This window comes from Hemiscyllium ocellatum, chromosome 4 (assembly GCF_020745735.1).
Source record: "Hemiscyllium ocellatum isolate sHemOce1 chromosome 4, sHemOce1.pat.X.cur, whole genome shotgun sequence".
Lineage (NCBI taxonomy): Eukaryota > Metazoa > Chordata > Chondrichthyes > Orectolobiformes > Hemiscylliidae > Hemiscyllium > Hemiscyllium ocellatum.
Window position 1 is genome coordinate 66,337,302 of NC_083404.1, and position 27,189 is coordinate 66,364,490.

Here is a 27,189-nt window from a genome sequence, read left to right on the forward strand (position 1 = left end):
CCCTGGCAAAAGTTTAGCACATATGGGGTACCAATAAAATATGTGATTTGATTTATTATTGTCACATGTACTGAGATACAGAGAAAAGTATTTTTCTGAGTAGTATCCAAGCAAATTGTAGCTTACGTAAGTACATCAGGGTAATAGAAAACAATGCAGAATGTAGTGTTACTGCTGCAGAAAATGTGCAGAGAAAGATCAATTCTAGTATATAAGAGGCTCATTCAAAAGTCTGATAACAGCAGGGAAGAAGCTGTTCTTGAATCTGTTGTTACATATTTTCAAACATTTGTATTTTCTGCCCAATGGACAAGGGTGGAAAAGAGCATAACAACAGTAGAAGGGGCTTTTGATATGCAGAAGTCCCCTACAGCAAGGTCGAGCTCAGTTTTTGCAGTCAGGTTTTCCAGTTGTATTTAAAGCTGTTAACACTGTGATAAATTAAAAGCAGAAAGTACTGAAAGTACTAGAAGGTCTGGCGATGTGTACAGAAAATTAGAGACAGTGTTGACATTTTGAGTCAGGTATGGCTCTTCATTAAAACTCTTACCTTTACATTTCAATTACCGGTTTGAATTTTTCCATTTTATTCCTACAGACTGGACATTACAGTACACATACCTTTGTTGTGCTACTGACTTGATGTGTCTTGATTTTGTTTAGTTCTCATTATGTTCTTATCGTGGCTGCCTTGACTTTGAGTCAGAAGGCTCTGGGTTCAAGGATTTGTACAAATGCAAGCTGACACTTCAGTACAGTACACTGAGAAGTGATGTCTTTTAGATGAGACAGTAAATGGACACCACCCAGGAAGCAGGTGATGCAGGGGAATGTGGTGATTCAAATTGATAATATCACAGGAAGTTATGGACAAAATAGTTATATCAGTAAAATGATGGAAGAAATCAACAGTGATTCCACCAGGGCCACTCAGCTCCTAATCTTATCACAGTCTTGATTCAAACATGGAGAAAAGAGCTAAATTCCAGAAGTGAGGTGAGAGAGATAGCCATTGACAGCAAGGCAACTTTTCACCGAGTCTGGCATCAAGGAACCCTAGCAAATCAATGGGCATCAGGGGTCAAACTTTCAGCTGGTTGCAGTCATTTTGGCGCATAGCAAAATGGTTCTGATTGTTGGAGGTCAGTCGTCTGACTTCTTGAACATCTCTGCATGAGTTCCTCAGAGCATCAGTGCTGGGGAAGAAGGGACATGTTCTGATGGAATGGTCTTCATGTGAACTATGTTGGGACCAGAATCCTACCGAACAGTGTCGCTTGGGCTGTAGACAGGGATTTAAACTAAATGGGTAAGGGAGGGCGGGGGGGTGGGTGTGGGAGGCGGGAGTGCTCAGTTACAGAAGAAATTAGAAAGCTTGAATTCAAGAGAGGTTATTAAAATCTTCAGCACAGACACAAATAGGACAAAGTGTATGGAAATGGTTAGCAATCAAACTTCAAGTACACTTGTCAAACGAATAACAATGAGAAATGAGAAGAGCAATGATTAATATGTGACTGAAGGTGTTAGAACTGAATGCACACAGTTTAAGGAATAAGGTAAATGAGCTTGTTGGCACAGATCAAAATTGGCAGGTGTGAATGGGATGGGCATCACGGAGACATGACTGCAAGTGGATCAGGATTGGGAGCTGAATATGCAAGGATATGCATCCTATTGAGAAGATAGGTAGGTGGGCAGGGGAGGTGGGGTTACCTTGTTAGTAAGAAATGATATTAAATCAATAATAAGAATTAAAGTATAGTCAGATGGTGTAGAATCTGTGTGGGGAGAATTGAGGAACCACAAAAGTGAAAAAAAACCATAGTTGGAGTTACATACAGGTCTCCAAACAGTAGTCAGGAGCTGGGGCATAAGGCACACCACAAGATAGAAAAGATGATTAGGAAAGGCAAAGTTACAGTGATCATAGGGGCTTTCAATATGCATGTGGACTGGAAAAATCAGGTTGGTAGTGGCAAGGAAAGGAATTTGTTGAATGACTGCATGATGGCTTTTTGGAACAGCTTATGGTGGAGCCCACTAGGGAACAGGCAATACTGGATTTAGTGTTGTGCAATGAGTTAGGGAATTTAAGGTGAAGGAACCCTTTTGAGGCAGTAATTATAATGTGATTGAATTTACTCTGCAATTTGAGAAGGAGAAAATAGAATCAGAGATAATGGCATTGCAGCTGAATAAAGACAACTACAGAGGCATGAGGAAGGAGATGGATAGAATTGATTGGGAGAGGAGCCAGCCGGAGAGACAGTGGAACAGCAATGGCAGGAGTTTCTGGGAGTAATTCAGGAGACACAGCAGAGATTCATCCCTCAGAAAAAGAAGCATGGAACAGGGAGGATGAGGCAACCAAGACTGACTAGGGAAGTCAGGGAAAGCATAAAAGTGAATGAGAAAGCATATAATGTGGTGAAGGGCAGTGGGAAACCAAAGGATTGGGAAGCTGACAAAGACCATCAGAGGGCATTAAAAAAAAAGTAAGGAGGGAGAAAATTAAATATGAGAGTAAGCTAGCCAGTAATATAAAGGAAGACTATAAGAGTTTGTTTAGACATATAAAGAGCAGAAGTGAGGCAAAAGTGGACTTTGGGCCACAGGAAAATGATGCTGGAGATATAGTAGTGAGGAACAAGAAAATGGCTAAGGAACTGAACAATTACTTTGCATCAGTCTTCACGGTAGAAGACATGAGTAATATCCCAAGAATTCAAGAGCGTGAGGGGGCAGAGCTGAGTATGGTGGTCATCGCCAAGGAGATGATGCTAGAAAAACCGAATGGCCTGAAGATGGATAAGTCATCTGGACCAGATGGGCTACACCCAGAGTTTGAAGGGAAATAGCTGAAGAGATAGTGGACGCATTAGTGATGATCTTTCAGGAATCAGTAGAATCAGAAAGGGTCCCAGAGAACTGTAAAATCACTAATGTGACACCTCTGTTTAAGAGGGAGTATGGCAAAAGAGGGAAAATTATAGACTGATTAGCCTAACCTCAGTTGTAGATAAGATCCTGGAATCCATTGTGAAGGTTGAGATTTCTGAATACTTGGAAGTGTATGGTAGAATAGGGCAAAGTTAACATGGTTTCATCAAGGAGAAGTCATGCCTGACAAATCTTTGAGAATTCTTTGAGGCAGGAACGAGCAGGTTAGATCAAAGAGAGCCAATGGGTATTACCGACTTGGACTTCAAGAAGGCCTTTGACAAGGTGCCACATAGGAGGCTACTGAGTAAGGTAAGAGCCTATGGTGTCAGAGGCAAGGTGCTAGCATGGATAGAAGCTTGACTGTCTGGCAGAAAGCAGAGAGTGGGGATTAAAGGGCCCTTTTCAGGATGGCAGCTGGTGACAAGTGGTGTTCTGCAGGCTCAGTGTTGGGACCACAATTTTTCATCCATACATTAACGATCTATATGAAGGAACTGAGGACATTTCGGCTAAGTTTGCAGATGATACAAAGATAGGTAGAGGGTCATATAGGTGAGGAGGCTGCAGAAGGAATTGGACAGTTTAGGAGAGTGTGCAAAGGAGTGGCAGATGGAGTACAATGTGGGAAAGTGTGAGATCATGTACTTTGGTAGGAAGAGTAGAGACATGGACAGTTTTCTAACTGGGAAGAAAATTCAGAAGTCTGAAGTGCAGCGAGACTTGGGAGTTCTAGTCCAGGATTCTCTCAAGGTAAACTTGCAAGCTGAATCAGTACTTAGGAAGGCAAATGCAATTATGGCATTTATTTTGAGAGGACTAGAATATAAAAGCAGGGATGTACTTCTGATCAAACCACATTTGATATGTTGTACGCATATCTCAGGAAGGATATAGAGGAGGTTCACAAAATGGTCCCAGGAATGAAAAGCTTAACATGCGAATGATATTTGAGGACTTAGGTGTATACTCGCTGGATAAGGAGAGATCTGATTGAAACATACAGAATCCTGAATGGCCTGGACAGAGTAGATGTTGGAAAGATCTGTCCATTGTTAGGAGAGAATAGGACTTGAGGGCACAGCCTTAGAGTAAAGGGAAGACCTTTTAGAATGGAGATAAAGAGAAACATTATCACCCAGCGAGTGGCAAATCTATGAAATTCATTGCCGTAGAAGGCTGTGGAGGCCATTGAGTATATTTATTCTGAGATAGATAAATTCTTGAGTGTCAAGCAGATCAAGACTTATGCGGAGGAAGAAGAGCCAGAAGGGACATGAGAAGTCTTTGGTAAATAGTACCAAGGAAAACCCGAAAGCTTTCTATTGGTATGTCAGGAATAAAAGAATGACTGGAGTAAGACTAGAGCCAGTAATGGACAGTAGTGGGAAGTTGTGCGTGGAGTACAAGGAGATGAAAGAGGCGCTCTTTGAATATTTTTCACCAATATTCACACAGGAAAAAGACAGCATTGTCGAGGAGACAATTTATGGGCGGCACGGTGGCACAGTGGTTAGCACTGCAGCCTCACAGCGCCTGTAGACCCGGGTTCAATTCCCAACTCAGGCGACTGACTGTGTGGAGTTTGTACGTTCTCCCCGTGTCTGCGTGGGTTTCCTCCGGGTGCTCCGGTTTCCTCCCACAGTCACAAAGATGTGCGGGTCAGGTGAATTGTCCAAGCTAAATTGCCCATAGTGTTAGGTAAGGGGTAAATGTAGGGGTATGGGTGGGTTGCGCTTCGGCGGGTCGGTGTGGACTTGTTGGGCCGAAGGGCCTGTTTCCACACTGTAAGTCTAAGTCTAACCTAATACTGAGATACAGGCTATTTGACTAGACCAGATTGACGTTCGCAAAAGGAGGTGTTAGCAATTTTGGAAAGTGTGAAAATAGATAAGTCCCCTGGGCTGGATGGGATTTATCCTAGGATTCTGTGGTGGTCTGGGAAGGATATTGCAGAGCCTTTGGCTTTGATCCTTATGTCATCATTGTCTACAGGAATAGTGCTAAAAGAAGGATTGCAAATGTTGTCCCCTTGTTCAAGAAGGGCAGTAGAGACAACCCTGGTAATTATAGACCAGTAAGCCTTACTTCACTTGTGGGTAAAGTATTGGAAAAGGTTACAAGAGATAGGATTTATAATAATCTAGAAAGGAATAATTTGATTAGGGATAGTCAACATGGTTTTGTGATGGGTACGTCGTGCCTCATAAACCTTATTGAGTTCTTTGAGAAAGTGACCAGGCAGGTGGATGAGGGTAAAGCAATTATTGTAGTGTATGTGGACTTCAGTAAAGTGGAAGGATGTTGCAGCTTACAGAGGGACATAGAAAAGCTGGGCTGAGCGGTGGCAAATGGAGTTTAATGCTGAAACGTGATGTGATTCATTTTGGAAGGTATAACAGGAATACAGAGTACTGGGCTAAAGAGATTTCAGTGTCCATGTGCATAGATCCATGAAAGTTGCCACACAGTTGATAGGGTTGTTAGGAAGGTGCTGAAAATGTGTTGCTGGAGAAGCGCAGCAGGTCAGGCAGCATCCAAGAAGCAGGAGAATTGACGTTTCGGGCATGAGCCCTTCTTCAGGGCTCCATTCCTGAGGAAGGGCTCATGCCCAAAACGTCGATTCTCCTGCTCCTTGGATGCTGCCTGACCTGCTGCGCTTTTCCAGCAACACATTTTCAGCTCTGATCTCCAGCATCTGCAGTCCTCACTTTCTCCTTGTTGGGAAGGTGTATGGTATGTCATGTTTCTTTGGTAGAGGGATTGAGTTTCGGAGCCATGAGGTCATGTTGCAGCTGTACAAAACGCTGGTGCAGACACACTTGGAGCATTGCATATGGTTGTGGTTGCCAAATTATAGGGAGGATGTGGAAGAATTGGAAAGGGTTCAGAGGAGATTTACCAGGAAATTGCCTGGTATGGAGGGAAGGCCTTATGAGGAAAGGCTGAGGGACTCTCTGTTTTCATTAGAGAGAAGAAGGTTAAGAGGTGACTTAATAGAGACATACAAGATGATCAGAGGATTAGATAGGGTGGACAGTAGGAGCCTTTTTCCTCAGATGGTGATGGCTAGCATGAGGGACATAGCTTTACGTTGAGTGGTGATAGATATAGAATAGATGTCATATGTAGTTTCTTTACTCAGAGAGTAGTAAGGGCATGGTATGCCCTGCCTGCAGCAGTAGTAGACTCGTCAGCTTTAAGAGCATTTAAATGGTCATTGGATAAACATATGGATGATAATGTAATAGTGTAAGTTAGATGGGCTTCAGATTGGTTTCACAGGTTGGTGCAACATCAAGGGCCAAAGGGCCTGTACTGCACTGTAATGTTCTAAGCAGGAGAATGTGGTTGAGAAACTTATCAGCCATGATTGAATGGCAGAGCAGACTTGAAGGGCTGAATGGTCTAGTTTCTGTTCCTATGTCTTATGGTCTTATGGCCTAGGGCAGTGTCCCTAGCTACTCACCAATGAACTTCCCTCCATCATAAGGTCAAAAGTGGGAATGTTCGCTGATTATTGCGCAATGTTTAGCACCATTTGTGATTCCTCAGATACTAAGGCAGTCAGTCCATGTTGTTATGAAAATGTAGGTGTACTGTACCTTTAAAGAGTTAAAAGCTAGCAGTGCTTTTAACCAAGTGTTCTCAATAAAATACAATGTAACATTTAGTTCAGAAGTGATATCACTGGCTGAGTTGCTATGAGACAATAAAATATAAATTCAAATTCAGCCAATCAGTTTAAATTATACCCCAAAAAAACCAAATTCCAATCAAGTTTGAATTTAGTATATCGACAATCTTAGAAGCCAATGACATAATCTGATGTTCTGGGAGTATGAGACTCGGGAAAATTGAACAGTTGAGAGGAGAACTGCCAAGCCAATGATATCTGTACACTGCCCAGCAAAATAGCTGTCTTAAAAGTGCCTTTATTGATCAGTAACCTGTGAAGCAGAATATTCGAGAAGAAAGTCAGGTCTGCAGATGCTGGAGATCAGAGCTGAAAATGTATTGCTGGAAAAGCGTAGCAGGTCAGGCAGCATCCAAGGAACAGGAAATTCGACATTTCAGGCCAGAGCCCTTCTTCAGGGCTTATGCCCGAAACATCGAATTTTCTGTTCCTTGGATGCTGCCTGACCTGCTGCGCTTTTCCAGCAATACATTTTCAGCTATGAAGCAGAATCCCCAAGAAGAAGAAAAGAAGACCAAAATACAGAGAAGAACCGAAAGCTGCCTAGTTTTGAGATAAGAAGTTTTGTTTTGTAGCTCGTAATCGGGAGTTTTATCGGACTAGTATTATAGAAGGGAAGGTAAAAGATAGGTTAGCGGAAGGAGTTGTAAATAGTTGTTAGTTAATTATTCTCTGTTCTGCTTTAAGAAATAAATTTGTTAATTTTTACTTTAAATAGATCTTGGCCTCTCGAATTTTCACAGATTGCTGCACAGGATAAATCTTTTCTGTGTTGCTGGTTTACATGAAACAGGAGAGTTTACCCCATGTCATAACAATGTTCAAATGCAACAAGGTCTGGATAATATCCAGACTTGGACTGAAAAGTAGCAAATAACATACATGCCACACAAATGCCAGGCTATGACCATCAGCAATAAGAAACAATCTAACCATCATTCCATGACATTCAATGGTGCTACCATCACTGAAATCCCCACTACCAAGATCCTTGGTGTTACCATTGACAAAAAACTCAACTGGACCTGCCACATAAACACAGTGGCTACAAGAGCAGTTCGGAAGCTGAGGATACTGTGGCGAGTAATGTACCTCCTGATCTCCCAAAGTGTATCCATCATCTACAAAGCACAAGTCAGGAGTGTGATGGTATCCTACCCCCTTGCCAGTATGAGCACAGCTCCAACAGCACCCAAAAAGCTAAACACCAAGCAGGACAAATCAACCTGCTTCATTGGCACCACTTCTTCAAGCATTCACTCCCTTCACCACCGATGCTCAGTGACAACAGTATGTTACTATCTACAAGAAGCACGACAGAAATTCACCAGAGATCCTCAAGCAACACGTTCCAAACACATGACACTATCTAAAAGGGCAAGGCAGCTGATATATGGGAACACTGCCAACTGAAAGTTCCCCTCCAAGCTACTCATTAACCTTAGAAATATATCGCCATACCTTCACTGTTGCTGTATCAAAATCCTGGAATTCCCTCCCAAACGACATTATGTACGAAACCACAACAGATGCACTGCAGCAGTTCAAGAAGGCAGTTCACTACCACCCTCTCACGGGAAACTTGGGACGGGTAATAAATGCTGGCCAGCCAGCAACGCCCACATCCCACAAATAAATAAAGAAAACATTCTACATCAGAGTCAATTTAAAATGTTAACTTTGTTTCCCTCTTTGATGGTGCCACCAGACCTGCTGAGTATTTCCAACACTGCTTTTAGTTTACTATTGGTATATTGAAACAGACAAACAAGTGACTGCATAAAATGAGCTAGACCTTGAAGGAATGGAGGATCCATAGCACACCTTTGGTAACAATTCTGAAAGGGAGAAATAAATACCTCTCTTTGTTCCATGTGCCAGTTTCTTTACATCTGTCTTTTCTGGTTACCAACCCACTTGCCAATAGAAACAGTTTTGTCCTACATACTTTTTATTGACCCCCTGAAAACTTTGAACACCTTTTGAAATCAGTGTTTGTCTGTCTTAGTGCAGGGAAGATTAATCACAACTTTAGTCTTCCCACATGACGGAAGCTACACATCGCTAATGATATTCCAGTTTGTCTCTTCCACAGACTTTGAAAATTGAGGCATTTTTCATAAAGCATGGTGCCCAAAACTGGACTCAATATTTGGAGTCTAACTTTGACAGCAATAATGGGAAACAAGATCTTGTGGGACCATATGCCAGAAAGGGCAGAGTTTTTAGAAAATAATGTAAAACAGTTGAATAATCAGCTAAGAGTAAACTACTATCTTAGTTTCTTGTGTGAGATTCATTTTTTTTCAAACAGGAAGATTGCTGTAGGTCTTTTTCATGCACAATTTTAACTTATAACCCAATCCAGAACTATGAATTTGAATTTTAAGCAATATGGTTTTCAGAGCAGAAGATTCGAGTTTAAATATATAGAGGAGGCAGACTCATTTCTTTTTCCTTTTCATAAAAAATGAAGCAGGAGAATTGGAACCCATTTATGTATGGAACAGACCCAATATTAGGTATAGCAGTGTCGCTATTATAAACAAACAGGGTGAATGTAGACCTGCTTCAAAAAAAAAGTTGCACCAACTATGTAAATGTTAATTCTCCCATTAAGTATCATTTTCCTCAGCTGCTTTCCATATCAGTGTTTGATCTGATTTTTTTTCCCTTTATTTCAGGTACATTATTCCTGCACTCGCTTTCCTTGCTTTGATTGCTTTCACCAATTACGTGGCTTTATTCTTTACTTATCGTGCCCTACATACTCAGCTCCCATGGATGCAAAAGTATCGAAAGATTGATATGTGGCTTGTCAGAATACTGGTATGTGTTTATGGAACATGAATTTGAAAAGACAAAGTTTATTAAGATGGAATGGAAAAATGCTTATTATTGATTCAATATATCTGTGCAAGAAATAACTGGATCAGCTGAGTTCGGAAAAAGAGTCATGCTATACTTGAAATATAAAGTATTTCTCTCTTCACAAATTTGGCTCAATCTTCTGAGTTTCTCCAACAAAAACAAATACAGAAATTGGAAAGACTCAGCAGGTCAGGCAGCATCTGTGGAGAGAAATCACAGTTAACATTTTGGGTCCTGTGACCCTTTCTCAGAACTAATGGTAGCTAGGAAAAAGTTGTTTTTTATGAAGAAGATACAAGGGTAAGGAGTAAATAATGGGTGGAGATAGAACCCAAAGAGAGACCAAAACAGTTGGGCAGATAAAGGAGTAGATAACGGTCAGCCTAGAAGAATGGCAGGGGACTCCTAGTGGCTAACAATGATTTACATGTAATAGCATTATATGTGGAAACAAAGCCTGGGTTGTGGGGTAGTTGAGTTAAAGACATGGGAGAAAGTGGCTCAAGCCCTAAAATTGTTGAACTCAATATTGAGTCCATTAGGGTGTAGAGTTCCAAAGCAGAAAATGAGGCGCTTTTCTTCCAGCTTGCTCTGAGTTTCACCAGAGCACTGCAACAAGCCTGAGACAGGGATGTTGGCCAGGGAACAAAGTGATGTGTTGAAGTGGCAGGTAACAGGAAGCTCAGGGTCTTTTCTGTGGACAGATCATAAGTGTTCTGCAAAACACTTATGCAAAACAGTCTAAGCTTTGTCTCCTCAATGTAGAGGAGACCACATTGTGAGTAGTGAATGAAGTAGACTAGATTGACTGCAAGGTATGTTTGGGCCCTTGAATACTGAGGAGGGAGGAAATGAATAGGCTTGAATTCCCAAGCTTGGGAGGTCGTAGGCATCTGGAAGTACAGCCAACAGCAATGGAGGGAATACAGTAGGGTAAGAGAGAGATTGAGGCAGTGATTGGATAAGTGTTAAAATCCAAAAGATATATGTTATTCAATATTGGAGAGGTGCTGAGAAAAATAAATGAAGAATTACTATCTCAGCTGTTAAAATATCAAGCTGGGAGCTGGTGTGATATGCTTTAGGGTAATTAGGGCACTGCGAAGGAAATTCATGGTTATTTTCTTTAAAAAATGACCTAGAGAGGTATTGAATTGAAAAATGTTCATATGTCAATATTCAACATGTAAAAAGAAACTCAAAGTAGATATGATAGGGTATGTTAGGCTTGGCAGACACTTGGACCTGGATTTTAGCCTGAAGGTGGCTAAGGGGCTTGGAAACACTGTTGTGAATCCAGCAAATCTCAAAAATCCAATCACAACACTTAAAAGGTGTGTGGATGGGTCTATGAATAGGAAGGGATGAGAAGGATATGGGTCAAATGCTGGCAAATGGGACTAGGTCAGATTAGGATGTCCTGTCGGCGTGGATGAGTTGAACTGAAGCATCTGTTTCTGTGCTGTATGAGGCTATAACTCATTCCCAGTATATGTTGTCAGATTTAATTACAAGACAGCTTTGAATTCCTTTCATAAGGGGCCTGCCAATAGCCTGACTTCTTTGAAGGGAGAAAGTGCTTTGATGGGATTCTTTCAACCTGCAAATTACTGCCATCAGTAGCAAATGCTTACCACATTTGGGTGAAATTCTGCCATTCATTATTTTAACATAGTCATTAATCTGTTTCTTTTAAATGAGTAATGTCCATACAAAGAACAAAGGGATTGCTCAAAAACCATATGATGAGTTTATCTGCCATGGCATTACTGGCAATTAATTTCATGGCTGTTGTTTGTGATATTATTTATAATGGTCTAATAATCAGTTGGTCATCAGGGATTGCTTAGTTTTTTTAGATTAGATTACCTGCAGTGCAGAAACAGACCATTCGGCCCAACAAGTCCACACCAACCCTCCGAAGAGTAACCCACCCAGTCCCATTCCCCTCTGACTAATGCATCTAACACTGTGGGTAATTTAACATGGCCAATTCACCTGACCTGCACGTCTTTGGACTGTGCGAGGAAACCGGAGCAATCGGAGGAAACCCACACAGACATGGGGAGGATGTGCAAACTCCACACAAACAGTCACCCAAGGCTGGAATCGAACCTGGGACCTTGGTGCTGTGAGGCAGCAGTGCTCACATCATGGGTTAGTTTGTTTTAAGCAATAAAACATATGTTGAGTTATGAAGCAGACACTGCCACAAATTGACAGATTTCTCTGTGTGTGCAACTTGCAACTCAGTGCAGGTCAACTATCAGCAAAGTCACAACTTTGTATACATAGTGTACATGGAATCCTTAAAGGTGAAAAAGCAAAGTATATATACAACAGTGTATGTTTGACAGACATGAAAAGTGATTGCATTCAGGATACAAGTTTCAATTTTACCTTAAGCATTTTAACATCACAGAGTATAGCGTCTTCTTTTCCAGTTCAACTGGTCTTATGGAAAAGATTTAATTGTTTTACTGAGACTGATTCCTTTCAATGAATGTCTATTACCTAATTTGTAGATACAGAATGGACTGGCTGTTTATGCGACATGGACAACCATAGCAACACTGATCAACTTTGCTGTCGTACTAACTTATAGTGGATGTATTTCAAATGTGACCTCTGGTACAGTTTCACTCTCTATCCTGGCCTTTGAGGTCATTTTATGGTATGCACAGTTACAATTTTAATCAGTTTTCACAATCTGGTGTTAAAATTGTCATTGCTGGAAATCTCTGTTATTGTAGGTCGATGTACCGTGCTACTGACACTGGTCTTTACAAAGCAGGAAGACCTAAGATTGCTTTTCAACCTGCTCTCTGTTATCATGCCACAATTAACTTCAGCATTGGGAAGAAGAGGAACAAGTAGGGGTTCCATTTATAAATTTAATGTTGAGGTTGAAGAAGTTTCAAAGACTGGGCTTTTAACTAATTGGGCAAGCACAGAGCTTTCCTGACAGCTCAACTACGTTTATATCAGGTTCTTGGGTCAAAGTTATGAATAGTTTTTAGTATAATTCTGAAATTAAAATTTCACAACCTTTTCTGATTCAGAATACTTCAGAGGACTTCCTAATGTCAAGATGCATTCAGCACAGAAGCCTATGTTCTTTTCACCTTCTCCATTGCTGCATTAACCACTTCTTAACAGATACCAGGCATTTTGCTCCATGCTCTGTTCAGAGGTTCATTCCACGTTGCTGGTCACTCACTGAATTCTGAAGATCCACCTGATACTTGTGCTAACATTACCTTTTATGAGTTTTGAATCTTCAGCTAAAAACCCTTCGTTTGATTTAAAGTAAGATTGCAGAGTTAACTTTGTCCATATCATTTGTTAGTTTAAATACATCACCATTAGTCTTTGAAATTTCAGTGAATACAAGCCTAGTCTGTCCAAAATTTACCTTTTCTGAACTTCTTCCAATGCATTTACATGTTTTCATAAATAGGAAAACATTACTGTGCTCAATATTTCAGATGTGGTGTCTCATCGGTTCCTGTATAATTGAAGTATAACCTCAACTTTTGTATTTAGTACTTTTCATGATGAATGATAATTTTCTATAAACATTTTAATTAGTTGCTTTACCTGCGTTCCAAGTACACTCGTGCACTGGGACACTCAGATCTTACTGCATCTTAGAGCTCTGCAATCTCGTGTCATTTAGGTAATAGGTTTCTATTTTAATCTTCCTGTGAAAATGGTGAACTTCCCAAATTGTAATCCAAATCTTTTCTATTCTTTTAACTTATTTGTGAGTGGGAACTATGTGGGCTATGGTGAGATGTGTGGTAGAATTAGCAGAGAAGCCTGTCAAAGTCCATCTCAACATTGGAATCATCTTGCCCCTGTCTCTTACACTTTTCAAAATTATCCTGATGATTCATGCTTGTTAATGTCCTTGTTGATTGCCTAACTCTCCTCATTAATACTCCAGCTGCAATTTTACAAAACTCATCCAACAAACTTGCCACCAAGAAAACCCCACATGGAAACGAAAATGGTTTCTTGATGGATTCTGTCCACCACCTCCTCTAAATGACCTCCAACTTGCCCGCAGCCAAACTGCACAGCAGGGCACAATCCATGAGCTCCAAGCACTTGCACCTTTGCACAGAGGATACTGGCACTAATCTTTCAGTAGCCATTGTCACCTTCCTGGCATATCTCCAAGTCTGGCATTGTGTCCTGCAATCCCAGATTTGTGTAATAAGACTCACCAGCCACCAGCAGTGTGCCACAATACTGCATAGGCAGATAAATGATCTATTTTACTTTTGCCCACAGGTTCTATTTGGAAAATGTTGTGCTTGATCAATATGTGCGTTACACACTTACTGTCTATCCAGTTGTTATAGTGGCATTATCAGGATCTTTAGACAAAAATTACAATGGCATATCTCCAACCAGAAACAACATCTATATTGGTAAGTGTCACAGACAAAATAATTCTTGGTAATATCACATTAACTTTCATTTCCTTCTGAACACTATTTTCAGAGAAAAACCGAAAGAACTGTTGCATGCTTTAAATCAGAAACAAATACAGAAGTTGCTGGAAAAGCTCAGCAGGTCTGGCAGCATATGTAAAGAGAAATCAGAATTAACGTTTTGGGTCCGGTGACCCTTCCTCACAAGGTGCTGCCAGGTCTGCTGAGCTTTTCGACAACTTCTATTTTTTGTTACTATTTTCAGAGATCTAGTTAAATTTATTTTGCATAAATTGATGTCTTCAGTTCCATGGCATTGACTTGTCGATGAACAGGTAAATATTTGTGCTGATGGAAGTTTATCCTGGCTACAATATCTAAAGATCCAGGAAAAGAATGTGCAGATCAAGTCAGATATTTTCTTGCCAACAACGTCTGTGAGTCATTTCACAATGACAGTAGCTGAAGTGCAACAACTGCCCAATATTCTTCCCCAGAATGACGTGTGAGATATTGCCCAAAGTTATTGAGCAAGTTATTCAGTAATTAATGACTTTGTGGAAATATTTCTCTCAAGAAATTGTAAGTCCTATATTGGGCATAAGACAAGTTTCAAGCTGTCTTTATCTCTACTGCAACAGACAGAAATATTTGGTGACCTTCTTCGAACCATTACTTCACAGCACTGACCTATCATCAGCAGGACATGGCTTGTAAATGCAAAGCCAATGTTGGGTTTTGATTTCTTTTGTTTGTGTGAGGCAGGCTAATTTACCAATGAAAGATTGTATACAGTTTTGTAATGGTACATTTGGATGGTGCAGGAATCCCCAGGTGAGGTTGTGACAGAAGAAATGTGAGCAAAATTGAGAGGTACTGTGAACTGGGCTGTTTCTTCCTCTTTTAGAGGAGATGAGATGGAGAAAGAGAAACAGTATATGTTACCTGATTTATCAATATCCACAGAATTGATAATCAGAGTGTCAGCTTTAACCCCAAATATCTTTCATGCTGTTCAGTATATGGTCCTGTCAGTTCTTTAGCAATTAGTACAAATGTCCAACTGTCTTCTCTGTACCATTGTAAGCAATTATTCTTTATATTTCTGCCTCCAAGATGGTATTTCCTTTGAAGCCAAGTTGCACTGCAGATTTTGCATCACCTTGCCAAGTGGCAGGCTCTGGGGAAATGTTTATGTCTTACCTGTTCACGTAGTATTGTGAGGGCAGCAGTATTCTAATGCATGAACTGGTTTGAGAGTTTAGGCTTAAGTAGAAAAAATAGTAACACTTGCAAATGGAGAGGATTAGATTAGATTCCCTACAGTATGGAAACAGGCCATTCGGCCCAACAAGTCCCCACTGACGATTACATAGACCCATTTTACCTCTGACTAATGCACTTAACACTACAGGCAATTTAGCATGGCCAAGTCACCTGACCTGCACAGACACAGAGAGAATGTGCAAACAGACAGACACCTGAGGGTGGAATTGAACCCAGGTCCCTAGTGCTGTGAGGCAACGGTGCTAACCACTGAGCCACCGTGCCACTCCTATTCTAAAAGCAATTATTCTATATTTCTGCCTCCAAGACTGCATTTCCTTTGAGGCCAAATTGCATTGTCTTTAAAGTGATGCTTCCACTGCAGATTTAAAAGGATTCTAAAATTCTTGAACTCATTTTACTAAGAGTCACAAAGGTATGAAGAGTACACCGATAAACATTCAGGATCCATTAACAACAAACAAAATTTGCTATCTCTTTCCAAATCTCTTTCAAAACAAAATCTCTTTCCATTCAGTTTTGTTATCATTTTATAAATATGCCACAGAAACTAAATTGTACTAGTCCACTTTGTGTTTACTTTTGAAGCCAAAGATCAACTGGCTCGTTTTATCCAGCTTCCTTTAAACTGAATTCAAAGTTTTACACATCCACATATCTACATTTATACACTCAAAGCTGAATCAATCTACACAGTCTCCACTTATCTCTAATCTCTTTATTTAAACCCATTGTAAAAACAACTGATCACTTTCATCCAAGCATTCTGTCACAAATGTAACCACAGAAAATATTATCACTTGCATCCAACTGTCAGCTCTAATTCAGCTAGGATCTGAACTAAAATCTGGTTTAATAGTAACCATATAACCACTGTTAACTAGTGTTTTTTAAAAAAATGTTTTCATTTAATGATCTTTAGGACAGGAAATCTGTCATCTATGTTTGACCTACATGTGATTCCATATCCACAGTGGTGGGGTTGACTGTTAACTGTCCTTTGAAATGGCCTGGGAAGGCACTCAGTTCAAGGGCAATAGAAGTGGGTGACAAACATTAGCCTTGCCAGTGATGTCAACATCCTGTACAAGAATAAGGAAAAGGAGAATAAAGGATAAGGGAAAAGAGAATAAAGGATTATATGTCCCTAAATGATGCTCACAACACTCAGTCCTGCTAGTCATATCCAGTCTCTGTTCACACCTGGAACACTGATCAGGTATCCAGAAGCAAGATAGAACTTCTATCATAGTCTGCAGCGAGGAACCAAAGAAAGCTTAGCTTTCCTTATGATACCTGTGTACACATGTTCAGACCCTATGATGATAAAGGGATTGATTAATCCTTATATCCCTAAAAATAGTTTCAAAATGGCTTTTGCAACTGTTACAGGACTTCTGGGGAGGTCCACATTCCACAAGTTGAGCTGAGAGCATCACCCAAGTATACGTCACATTGTTTCAGAGATTCTTGCTCCCCCTGACCTTATAATAACTTCATGAATTCTGAAAAGGTTTCCTTGATGTGACCAAGTGTCTTGATAAAGCTGTTTGCATGATTGGCATGCTTTATGATCCGCTGTAATTACAGGCCATCTGATTTTTAGTGCCCATATCCTGTCTTAAGAGTAGAACCACAATGCCAATGCAGACACAATAGGCTGAATGGTCTCTTTCTGTGCCATAACATTTCTACGATAGTGGACACAAGGTATTTCATAATGAACTCTCTTTAACATATGAACATACAAATCAGGGATAAAAATAGGCCATTCAGCCACTCAAACCTGTTCCACCATTTAATAAAATCATGGATGATTTGAGTGTAACCTTAGATTCACATTCCTGCCTATGTGATAACGTTTTACCCCTTCAACAAAAATTTATTCATCATGTAATCGTAGAATCCCAACAGTGTAGATAGAGGCTATTCGGCTTCAAGTCTGCATTGACCATCCAAACGGCATCCCACCCTATCCCTGAAACCTCACATTTACCATAGTTAACCCACCTAGCCTGTATATTGTTGATCACTATGGATCAATTTAGTGTGACCAGTCCACCTCACCTTTTTATCTCTGCTTAAAAGTGTTCAAAGACTCTGTTTTCAAGACCTTTTTAGGAAGAACATTCCAGAGGTTCATGATCATCTGAGAGGAAAAAAACACATCATCTATAATGGTGACACCTGACTTTTAAACAGTGACCCCAAGTTTTAGATTCTCCCAGAGGAAGAAATGCCCTCTCGGCATCCATCCTGTTAAGAACCCTCTGGTTCATATATGTTTCAATAAAGTTACCTCTCACTCTTTTAAACGATAATAAAAACAAGCTTATCTTGTCCAACCTATCTCATAAGACAACCCACTCATTCCAGATATTAACGTAGTAAACCTTCTCTGAACTTTCTCTAATGCATTTAACTCCCTCCTTAAATAAGGTGACCAATACTGTGCATTGTACTCCAGATGCAATTTCATTAGTGCCCTATATAACTGATGATGTGGAGGTGCTGGTCTTGGACTGGGGTGGATAAAGTCGGAAGTCACACAACAGCAGGTTATCATCCAAAATATTTATTTGAAATCACAAGTTTTCAGAGCGCTGCTCCTTTGTTAGGTGAAGTGAACTGTATAACTAAAGCTTAACCTCCTTACTTTTGCATTCAGTTTTCATCATGACACCATTCTATGTCTTTGCCTAATGAGTTTGCTGTACCTCTTGAGCAGCTATTTGTGATTCATGCAGAGTGCATTCGGATTCCTCTGTACCTCAGAGTCTTGCAATCTCTCAAAAGTTAGATGACATGCTTCTTTTTTCTTCCTGCCTAAAAAACTTCCATGATTTACCACATATTATACTCCATTTTCCATATCGCCCACTCACTTAACGTTTTGTAACCTCCTTCTGTTGTCTTCACAACTTACTTTCTTTCCATCTATGTGTCATCAGCAAAATTTGTGACCATATCTTCTGTCCTTTTATCTGAGCAATTGTGTAAATTGTGAAACGTTTAGATCCCAACACAGTTGCCTGTAGCACACCACTCATTACATCCTGCCAACAGAAAAAAAGACTCACTTATACCTAATCTCTGCTTCCTGTTAACCAGCAGATTTTCTACCTATAAAAACGCAAAACACTGCAGATGCTGCAAAACTGAAATGAATATAGAAAATGCTGAATAAATTCAACAGGCCTGGCAACATCTGTGGAGAGAGAAGCCCAGTTAACATTTTGAGTGCAGTATGACTTCTTCTGAACTTCTGAGGAAGAGTTATTTTGGACTGAAATTGTTAATTCTATTCCTCTTACCGTGCATCTGTCAGGCCTGCTGAGTTCCTCTAGCATTCTTTGTATTTATTTAAATCTTCTACCCATGTCAGTTTAACTACTGGTTGGCACTGATAAACTGACTATAACTATTTTTGAATCCCTGAATCCATGTGTTTTCTCAAAGGTTAAGCTAGTAACCATATCCATGGCCAATTAAACTTCATCTACCACGTCTTATGTGCCAACTGACAGCTTATTAGATGTAAAAATGCCCATGATATATAGCCAAATATTGATCAGTTCTATTGTCACCTCAAGTATTTTGGTCCATATTACAGTGGTAATGTCCACATCTCTGAGCCAGGAGGCCTGGGTTCAAGTCCCAATAGCTCCAGAGGTTATGCAATCAGCTCTGAAGAGATTGCTTAAAACTATCCATAAATTTTGGTACTTCTTACCCCAGCTATGGATAAAGTCTGTGTTTTAAGCCAAATGGGATTGCAATATTGTGATTCCTTGTAAAAAGGTTTGAAAAGGATTTAAATTAGGTTGAGGGGGAGAGAAAGAGAGCAGTTAAGTTAGCTTTCTGTTTCTCAAGACCATCATGATGGCCTTCTACCCAGCCAACCATGCTTTACATTACTGTTCACCTCTTCTAATGCACTTCCCGACAGTCAGCACAACATAGTAAGGTAGAGGTCCGGGGCAGAAGTAGGCCTTTTTCTGGTCAGGGGGAAGATGTGCAAGTGGAAAGAGTGGCTTGTGGCTTGTGGAGATGGTGGTGCAGAAGCAACGTCAGGAGGTGTGCTTCAACAACCAGCACCCTCTATCCCTGCACTACCATTTATGCCATAGATCACTTAAGAGTCTCCGTTGATAGTTAAAAGTGGAAGAACCTAATTTCTGTGGTGGCAGGAAGGCAGCAGGAATTTCCATGACACTAATGGCCACACAATCCACCATGTTCTTGGGAGAGGAAGTTTCTACCCAAACAGTTTTTAAAATTATTTCAAGGGAATCACTGGTAAGGCCAAAATTTATCACCCATCGTACATTACCCTTGATTTGATTGTCTTGCTCAGACATTCCAGGGTACAGTTAAGAGTCAACCACATTTCTGTGGATCCAGATTCACGTATCAGCCAAGAATTTTCTTCCCTGAAAGACATCAGGAAACCAGAAATGTTTTTTATGACAATTGATGCTATTTTGTGGTCACCATCACTGAGCTTACTGGATGAAAGATTATGGGAGATATGCAGCAATGTAGAATTGAAATTGAATTTAGATCAGCCTCTATCTTATTGAATGATGGAGCAGGCATGAAGGACTGAGTGGCCTACTCTGTTCCTTGCTCGTATTAACTTTTGTTCCAGATTTATTTTGTTCTAGCTGCTTGGAGTAGCAGGATTCTAACCAATGTCCTGAAAGCATTCGCCTGGGCCTCTGGATTACTGATCCAGTGATTAAGCTACCATGTGATTATCTCCTCAGCATGTCTCCAGAGGTCAAAAGAATAATGATCTATTTAAAACAATACTGCTTTTGTACTGTGATCATGTTCTCCTCACTCTGCATGCCATTCATAATATAATGGAAATGTGACACACTAACACTAGTCTTCTTTCATTCCCAGCTACACTGCTAGCCATTGCCTGCACTGCCTTTGCAGCACGCATTGTCATTGTGACTTGGAAACATTTCAAACATCCTCTGCATCAGAATATGGAGCATTGAGGTTGCTGTGGAAAAGCGATTGAAGTGAAACAATAAAAGGGATTCACTGCCAAAAACAAAGTGCTGCAGGAAATCTAAGCTGTAGCCAATAAACAAATTTTAAAGAATACTTCAGCCAGCAGAAAATCATTGCTTATTGAAATTCGAATATAAGATTTGTGGTACTCACCCTGCTGTCCATTGTATTGCTGTTGTAATGATATACATTCAGACCCAGACAGACTCCTCACTTCATCCATTATAGCTTGTTCCCACTTGGTCCAGTGAAATGATTCATCAATAAAAAGGGAGTAACTCGATCCAGGCAATTGGATAAATTGATGTTTGAGAACATTTGTGCATTTTGGTAGAATTTCTGCTGTGGATGGTTGATGATGGATTGTTATAGGCAGCAGTAAATTTATCTCAGCTGAACATTTCGAAAAGCCTTTAGAGAATAGCCTTTATTGTCACGTATCCTCAATGAGTATGGTAAAATGTTTATTTGTTGCCAATTACAGTAGCTGATAGCAGCCAATGACTGTAAGACCCCAAGACACAGGAGCAGATGAAGGCTATTCAGTCCATCAAATTTGTTCTGCCATTCAATGAGATCATGATTGATCTGATAATAATCAACCCCACTGTCTTACTTTTCCCATATCCCTTGATTCCCTTCCTAACTAAAAAGCTGATAATTTCACCATTAAATATATGTGATGACCCACTGGTAAAGAAATTCACAAATTCATTACCCTCAGAAGAAATTCCTCCTCCTCTCTTCTTGAATGTGTAACCCCTTACTCTGAGATTATGCCCTGCAGTTCTAGACTGTTGCAAAGGGGAGACAACTTCTCAGCATCTCCCCTGTGAAGTCCTCTAAGAAGCATATATGTTTCAATAAGGTCTCCTCTTGTTCTTCTGAGCTCCAATGAGGCCCAACCCACTCAACCTCTTCTCATAAAACAGCTCCTCCATACCCAGGATCAGCCTAGAAAATCTCTTTGGGTTGCCTCCAACGCTGGCATATCTTTCCTTAGGTAAGGAGGCCAAAGCTGTGGAATATTACAACCCCAAGCCTCCTCTAATTGTGAGACATTATGCATTTTAATCAGCAGTTCATGAACTAAGGGAATCTGTATCAGGATTTTTGACAAAATTAAGGTGACTAGTGGAGGCTGCTGAGAGACCATTTGGTAAGTGGGATCAGTGATGTAGCCATCCAAAACTGCCTACTAGCTGAAACCCGAACGAATTTCAAGTAGGCACTACAACTGGCTTTATCAATAGAAAATGCAGCAAGTGGAGCTTATGAGTTGGGGGATATTCTGACAGAAGTGTACACCCTCGCCAGGCTGACTGAGCTTGGGGAACATCACTTGAGTGAAGGGAATTGCACACCCTCACTCGAATTGAGTAATCATTTATTGTCATGTGTATTCAATATAAAATACAATGAAAAGTGTGTACTATTACCATGCATAGGTGGCATTTACATTAACTTAAAATAAAATAAAAACATAAAGAAATGTGACAAAGAGAGTCCAATGTTTCCTTCTCTGCTGCTACTGGCCCACATGGGCTTCACCAGCCCATGATCTTCCCTGGGCTTCCCAGCCTATGCTGTACCGGAACCAGAGGCCCACTCTGGGCTACACCAGCCCACACTATGTGGAAGCAAGAGTCCAGCTTCAGGCTTCACAGCCGACACCATGCAACCACCAAAGTCCCTCTCTGGGCTATACCAGCCCACTCCAGACATATCCTGAACAGAGGGATTCTAGGTCAGCACACAGCAAAACAAAGCTGAGCCTCTACCAAACCGTTAAAACTTTCTTCATGATCTGGGCTGGCGAGCCATTGTACATGCTGCTGGTACGTGGGCATGAAATAGCAAAAGAGTCCCACCTTGAGTAAGAGAACTTGTAAATCAATAACCAGGAGGGCATACACCATGGAAAGTCTGCTGGTTTGGAGCAGTGGCTGACCTTTTATTTCCATGTGCATTCAAATCAGAACCAATCATCTGGTTAAATGGTTAGCCCAGGATGGGACCATTTGTCACAGCAGATTCGCTGCCGATGATTAGTAACTGACCTTTGTCTGCTGAAGATGCTTAGCCACCGCCCATTGGCCACTGAAGACGATTCACCACCGCAAATAAGTCATATATTTTTAATGTTGGTGGTAGCGTTTACTTGTTTTAATAACCATTTATTTTTGTTAATAGATTTTTTAAAATTTAACAACGTTTAAAATGTTAGCGAACAAGCATATCAAAACTATATAAAATTTCATTATATTGCTTAAGGTAGTGTTTGTGTTGCGTTGTTCTTGAATACGGTGAAAAAGATTGTTTGGAATATCTTAGAGGAATAGCGCATAAATATCAAATGAACTGAAATTTCATTGTTTAATATTAATGTGAGATTTTACTGCCATTATAAAGATTTTAAAAATATACTTCCTTTATCTGGTTAAAGTTTGTGACTCATTTTTATATATAAACCAATAAAATGATATTTATTTTACCTCTTTTTTATCAATATGTAGTGTATAGTTGTTTAAATAAAGGGGACTGAGAAGTATGAAAGAATAGGCAGGAGGGAAAACAATCAGTACATTTATATATTTCCGGAGGTGAATATTCTCCAGAGGTCAAACGACCCCAGTGGAGAAACACTGGTGGAGAACCGGCAGTGGCTAATCATTGGCGGTGAATCTTCAGTGGCGAATCGTCACCAATCCGGTTAGCCACTTCTATTGAAAGTTGATAGCTGTGTGGTTGTATCAGTGATTCCCGAACCAGTCTTCACTCTGGACTCCAAGCCTAAGGTTTGCGTAAGACCTCAGTCAGGCTCAGAACCTGAAGATTAAGGATACAATTTCATTTCCAGTCTCTTATGAGAAGCAACTGATGCAGTTACCACTCATTGTAATGAAAGGCTTGATGAGATGAAATTAATTGAGAAAGACTCAACTAGATTGGCTTAACATTTTTTGATTAGAAAATTGCTGCCTGGGGGGATCCAAGATGGCGGCGACCCAGCAAGTCTGAGTCTATAGTGCTCTTCCCAAGACTTGGGTAAAGTGGGTAACCCACCCCCACCACACTCACCAAATCATTCATAATAGCTGTTAAATTTAAATAGTTGCTTAGTATTACATTTAAATAGTCTAATATTTAGTAAAAATGACCAAAGGGAAGGGAGCCCGCAGCTCTCAACAATCAGGACCCCCTCCCCCACCCGCTCCCTCTTCAGCTGCAGCAGAGGCGTCCACAGCCGCCCCGGGGGACTTACCAACAGTAACAAGCCTTGTGGAGATGATTACCAAACTGGACGGGAAGATCGACGCCTTTATCGAGGAGTCCCGAAATCAATGGGACTCACTCTCGGCCACGCTGCAGAAGCACGACCGAGACATCCAGGAAACCAAGCGCCGAGTCGGAGGGGCGGAGTTAAAGGCCGCGACCACCGAAACTGCAGCTCAATTGGCCGTGGATCAGGTCTGGGCTCTGGAACAGCGAGTCCGGACCTTAGAAAGTCATATTGATGACCTCGATAACCAAGGTCGTCGAAAAAATATTCGTTTGCTGGGCCTTCCCGAACGGGAAGAGGAAGGCTAGCTTACAGCATTCCTGGAGCAGTGGCTGCCACAGCTTTTAAATCTGCATGCTGGATCAGGCCAGAAAAGGGTGGAATGGGCCTACCGGGTTGTAATACGTGGGCCTGGCTCAAACCAGCGCCCACGCCCGTCCTGTTCTGGCTGCAGAGCTACAGGGAGAGGCAGATGCTCCTAGAAGCTTCTCGAAATCTTGGAAAAGATCCCCAAGCCATGATCTATAAAGGATCCAAGATCATGTTATTCCAGGACTTTTCCCCAGCTCTGGTCCGAAAGAGGAAGGCATTCGATGAGGCGAAGAAGCGTTTAAGGGACTTAAATATTCAGTACTCCTTACGCTACCCAGCGACGCTACACTTTAACCATGAAGGATTCATATATAACTTCGGATCGCCAGAAAAGGCTAAGGAATTCTTGGATTCTCTTAGATAAACTGTAAGAGATAGTGGATGGTGGTTTGCCTTTCCCCCTGCTTTGGTCTATATCCACCCCCCTTTTTTTCTCTTTTTTCTTACCTTACTGTTTAATATTATCATGGGGGGTGGGGAGAGGAATTTGATTTTCTTCCCCCGGGGTTGTTTTCTTTTATTATTTTATGTATATATGTGGGTATGTATATGTGTGTATGTGTGTGTGTGTGTATATATATATATATATATATATAAAAAAGTTGGGGCGTTTGGTTAATGTTGGTGGGGGGAGGTGGTTACCTTATTCTATTTTACCTCTGTCTTTAGGAGCGGGGTTGTTTCTCCCTTGTTATTTTGTATTATTATATTTAATTATTACTTGTTGAGGTTGTAATTTTATAGTTATATATTTATATATGGTATTAACATTCCCAAATATATCCAGGTGTTGGTGTGGGCGGGGGTAGGGTGCTCACTGTTAACTCTAGCTTTGTATTATATTTGAATTCTCCTCATTTTATTGAGGAGCACCTGGGTCAAGAGTGGGGCATTGGTTGGGAGAGGATAAGATGAACTTTTGGAGAGGAAGTGACACCCCCTGGGAACAAGGGGGAAAATCTCCACTTAGGTACGTTTTATATTTTTTTTTATTTAGAAATAGTTTTTTATTATACTGTTGTGAGTGTATTAGAGAGCCTTTATTTTTGTAAATTTTATATGCTCTATGCTCGGGATGTTCCAGATAGGGTTTCCCCTCCCAAGGCATCTCGGATTTGTCCGGATGATTATGGTTAATCAGTCGGTTAAGTGGTGCACCTGGAATGTCAAGGGGAGTAATTCGCCAGTCAAAAGGAAGAAAATATTATCAAATCTTAAGAAAGAAAGAGTTGATATAGCTCTCCTACAGGAGACACACCTGCTGGATAAAGAACACTTGAAATTACGACAGGGTGGATTTGATCAGGCCTTTATTTCTTCTTTTAGCTCAAAAAGCAGGGGAGTTGTTATTCTTGTTCGGAAGAATTTCCCTTTCAAAATCCTAAATCAGATAAAAGACGAATCTGGACGATATATTTTGATTAAAGCCCTCATAAATGGAGAGGAATATGGGATATTAAATTTGTACTGCCCCCCCCCGGCACACCCCTTTAAATTTATAACAGAAGCTTTTTCAAAATTGATGGCTTTTGGTGCCCGTCATACAATTATAGGGGGAGACTTTAATTGTATTATGGATCCGGAAATAGATAGGATTCCCAAGAGTGCTGCCGGAGTATCTCCCAGATCTAGACAATTGGCGGATCTGAATAAAGAATTAGGATTGGTAGATATATGGAGATGTCTTCACCCACAGGGCAGAGATTTTTCTTTCTATTCTAATCCACATAAATGCCATACCAGAATTGATATGTTTTTGTCCCCTCGATTTTTTTAAATTCCATATCATCCTGTAAAATAGGTACTATAGCAATTTCTGACCACGCTGCTGTATATATGGAAACTAAGGCGAGGAACAATGGGACATCCGCTCGGCATTGGCGTATGGACCCCTTCCTGATGAAAGATAGTAAATTTGTAAAGTACTTCTCCCAAGAATTTAAAACTTTTTTAGAAATTAATTCAGGTACGGCTAGCAACCCATCAATGATGTGGGAGACCATCAAAGCTTACGCACGAGGTTTGATCATCTCCTACTCAGCGACCCAGAAAAAATTGAAGGGAGAACAACAGCGTCTGCTCAAAGCACCCTTAAAAGCAGCTGAAACACCATACGCTGATAGACCTTCTATTATAAAATTGCAAAGGATTACGGCTGTTAGGACAGCTCTAAACACTACGCTTACTCAAACGGCTAAGAGGGAAATATTATTTGCAAAACAAAGGTTATATGAATATGGCGATAAACCGGGTAGATACTTAGCATTTCCTGCAAAGGAAAAAAAAGGCCCCTCAGACTATTACGACTATCAAGGAAAGTACAGGTATTTTGACTCATGATCATAAAAAGATTAATGCGATCTTTGTAGAATTTTATTCTGAGTTATATAAATCGCAGGATTGTGAAGATAGGACTAGGAGGATGCAGTCATTTTTTAAAAATTTGACCTTTCTGGGCCTAACTCCAGAACAGGTATCGGTCCTAAATGCTCCTCTAACAGTCCAAGAAATACTTGATGCAATTAGGCAACTTCAGAGCGGTAAGGCACCGGGCCCAGATGGTTTTCAAGCTGAATTCTATAAAGAATTTACAGAAATATTCGCTGGTCCACTTATGGACATATAACTATGCATATAGTCGGCTGTCTCCCGCCTTCACTGAAAGAGTCAAATATCTCTCTTATCCTTAAAAAAGGAAAAGATCCAGAAGATTGTACATCATATAGACCAATATCCTTGCTAAATGTAGATTTTAAAATCCTTTCTAAAACGTTAGCACTGAGACTAGAAAAAGTACTGCCACATATCATAAAGGAGGATCAGACAGGGTTTATTAAGGGCCGTAGATCATCCAATAATATTAGAAGGGTTTTGAATATGATTCAAGCCTGCCATCAGGGAAAGATACCAGGAATAGTAGTTTCATTAGACGCGGAAAAGGCATTTGATAGGGTTGAATGGTCATATTTGTTTTACACATTGGAAAGGTTTGGCGCTGGACAGGTGTTTACCAGATGGGTCTCAACATTGTATAGCGATCCCAAAGCAGTTGTGGTTACCAATGGATTAGGTTCAGATAGCTTCAGTGTGGGTAGGGGCTGCCGTCAAGGATGTCCTCTCTCGCCATTGTTATTTACGCTAATAATTGAACCACTAGCAGAAGCTATACGGGCTGATCCTAATATAACGGCCCCGAGGATTGGTACAGGTAAACATAAAATTACTCTTTATGCAGATGATGTCCGTACCTCGCCTAATCCAAGTTA

The 27,189-nt window shown here is 40.6% G+C and overlaps 1 protein-coding gene across 2 annotated transcripts in view; it reads left to right on the top strand.

The window, feature by feature from the left end:
• Positions 1-22,666, top strand: part of si:ch211-161h7.5 (uncharacterized) — a 56,105-nt gene extending 33,439 nt beyond the window's left edge. For both annotated transcript variants that reach the window (XM_060824300.1, XM_060824301.1), the window contains exons 6-9: positions 9,325-9,469; positions 12,037-12,185; positions 13,811-13,950; positions 20,152-22,666. In XM_060824300.1, the coding sequence (XP_060680283.1) occupies positions 9,325-9,469; positions 12,037-12,185; positions 13,811-13,950; positions 20,152-20,252 (535 nt within the window). In that variant the 3' untranslated portion in view covers positions 20,253-22,666. The remainder of the gene's footprint in view (positions 1-9,324; positions 9,470-12,036; positions 12,186-13,810; positions 13,951-20,151) is intronic.
• The last annotated feature ends 4,523 nt before the right edge of the window (positions 22,667-27,189 follow it).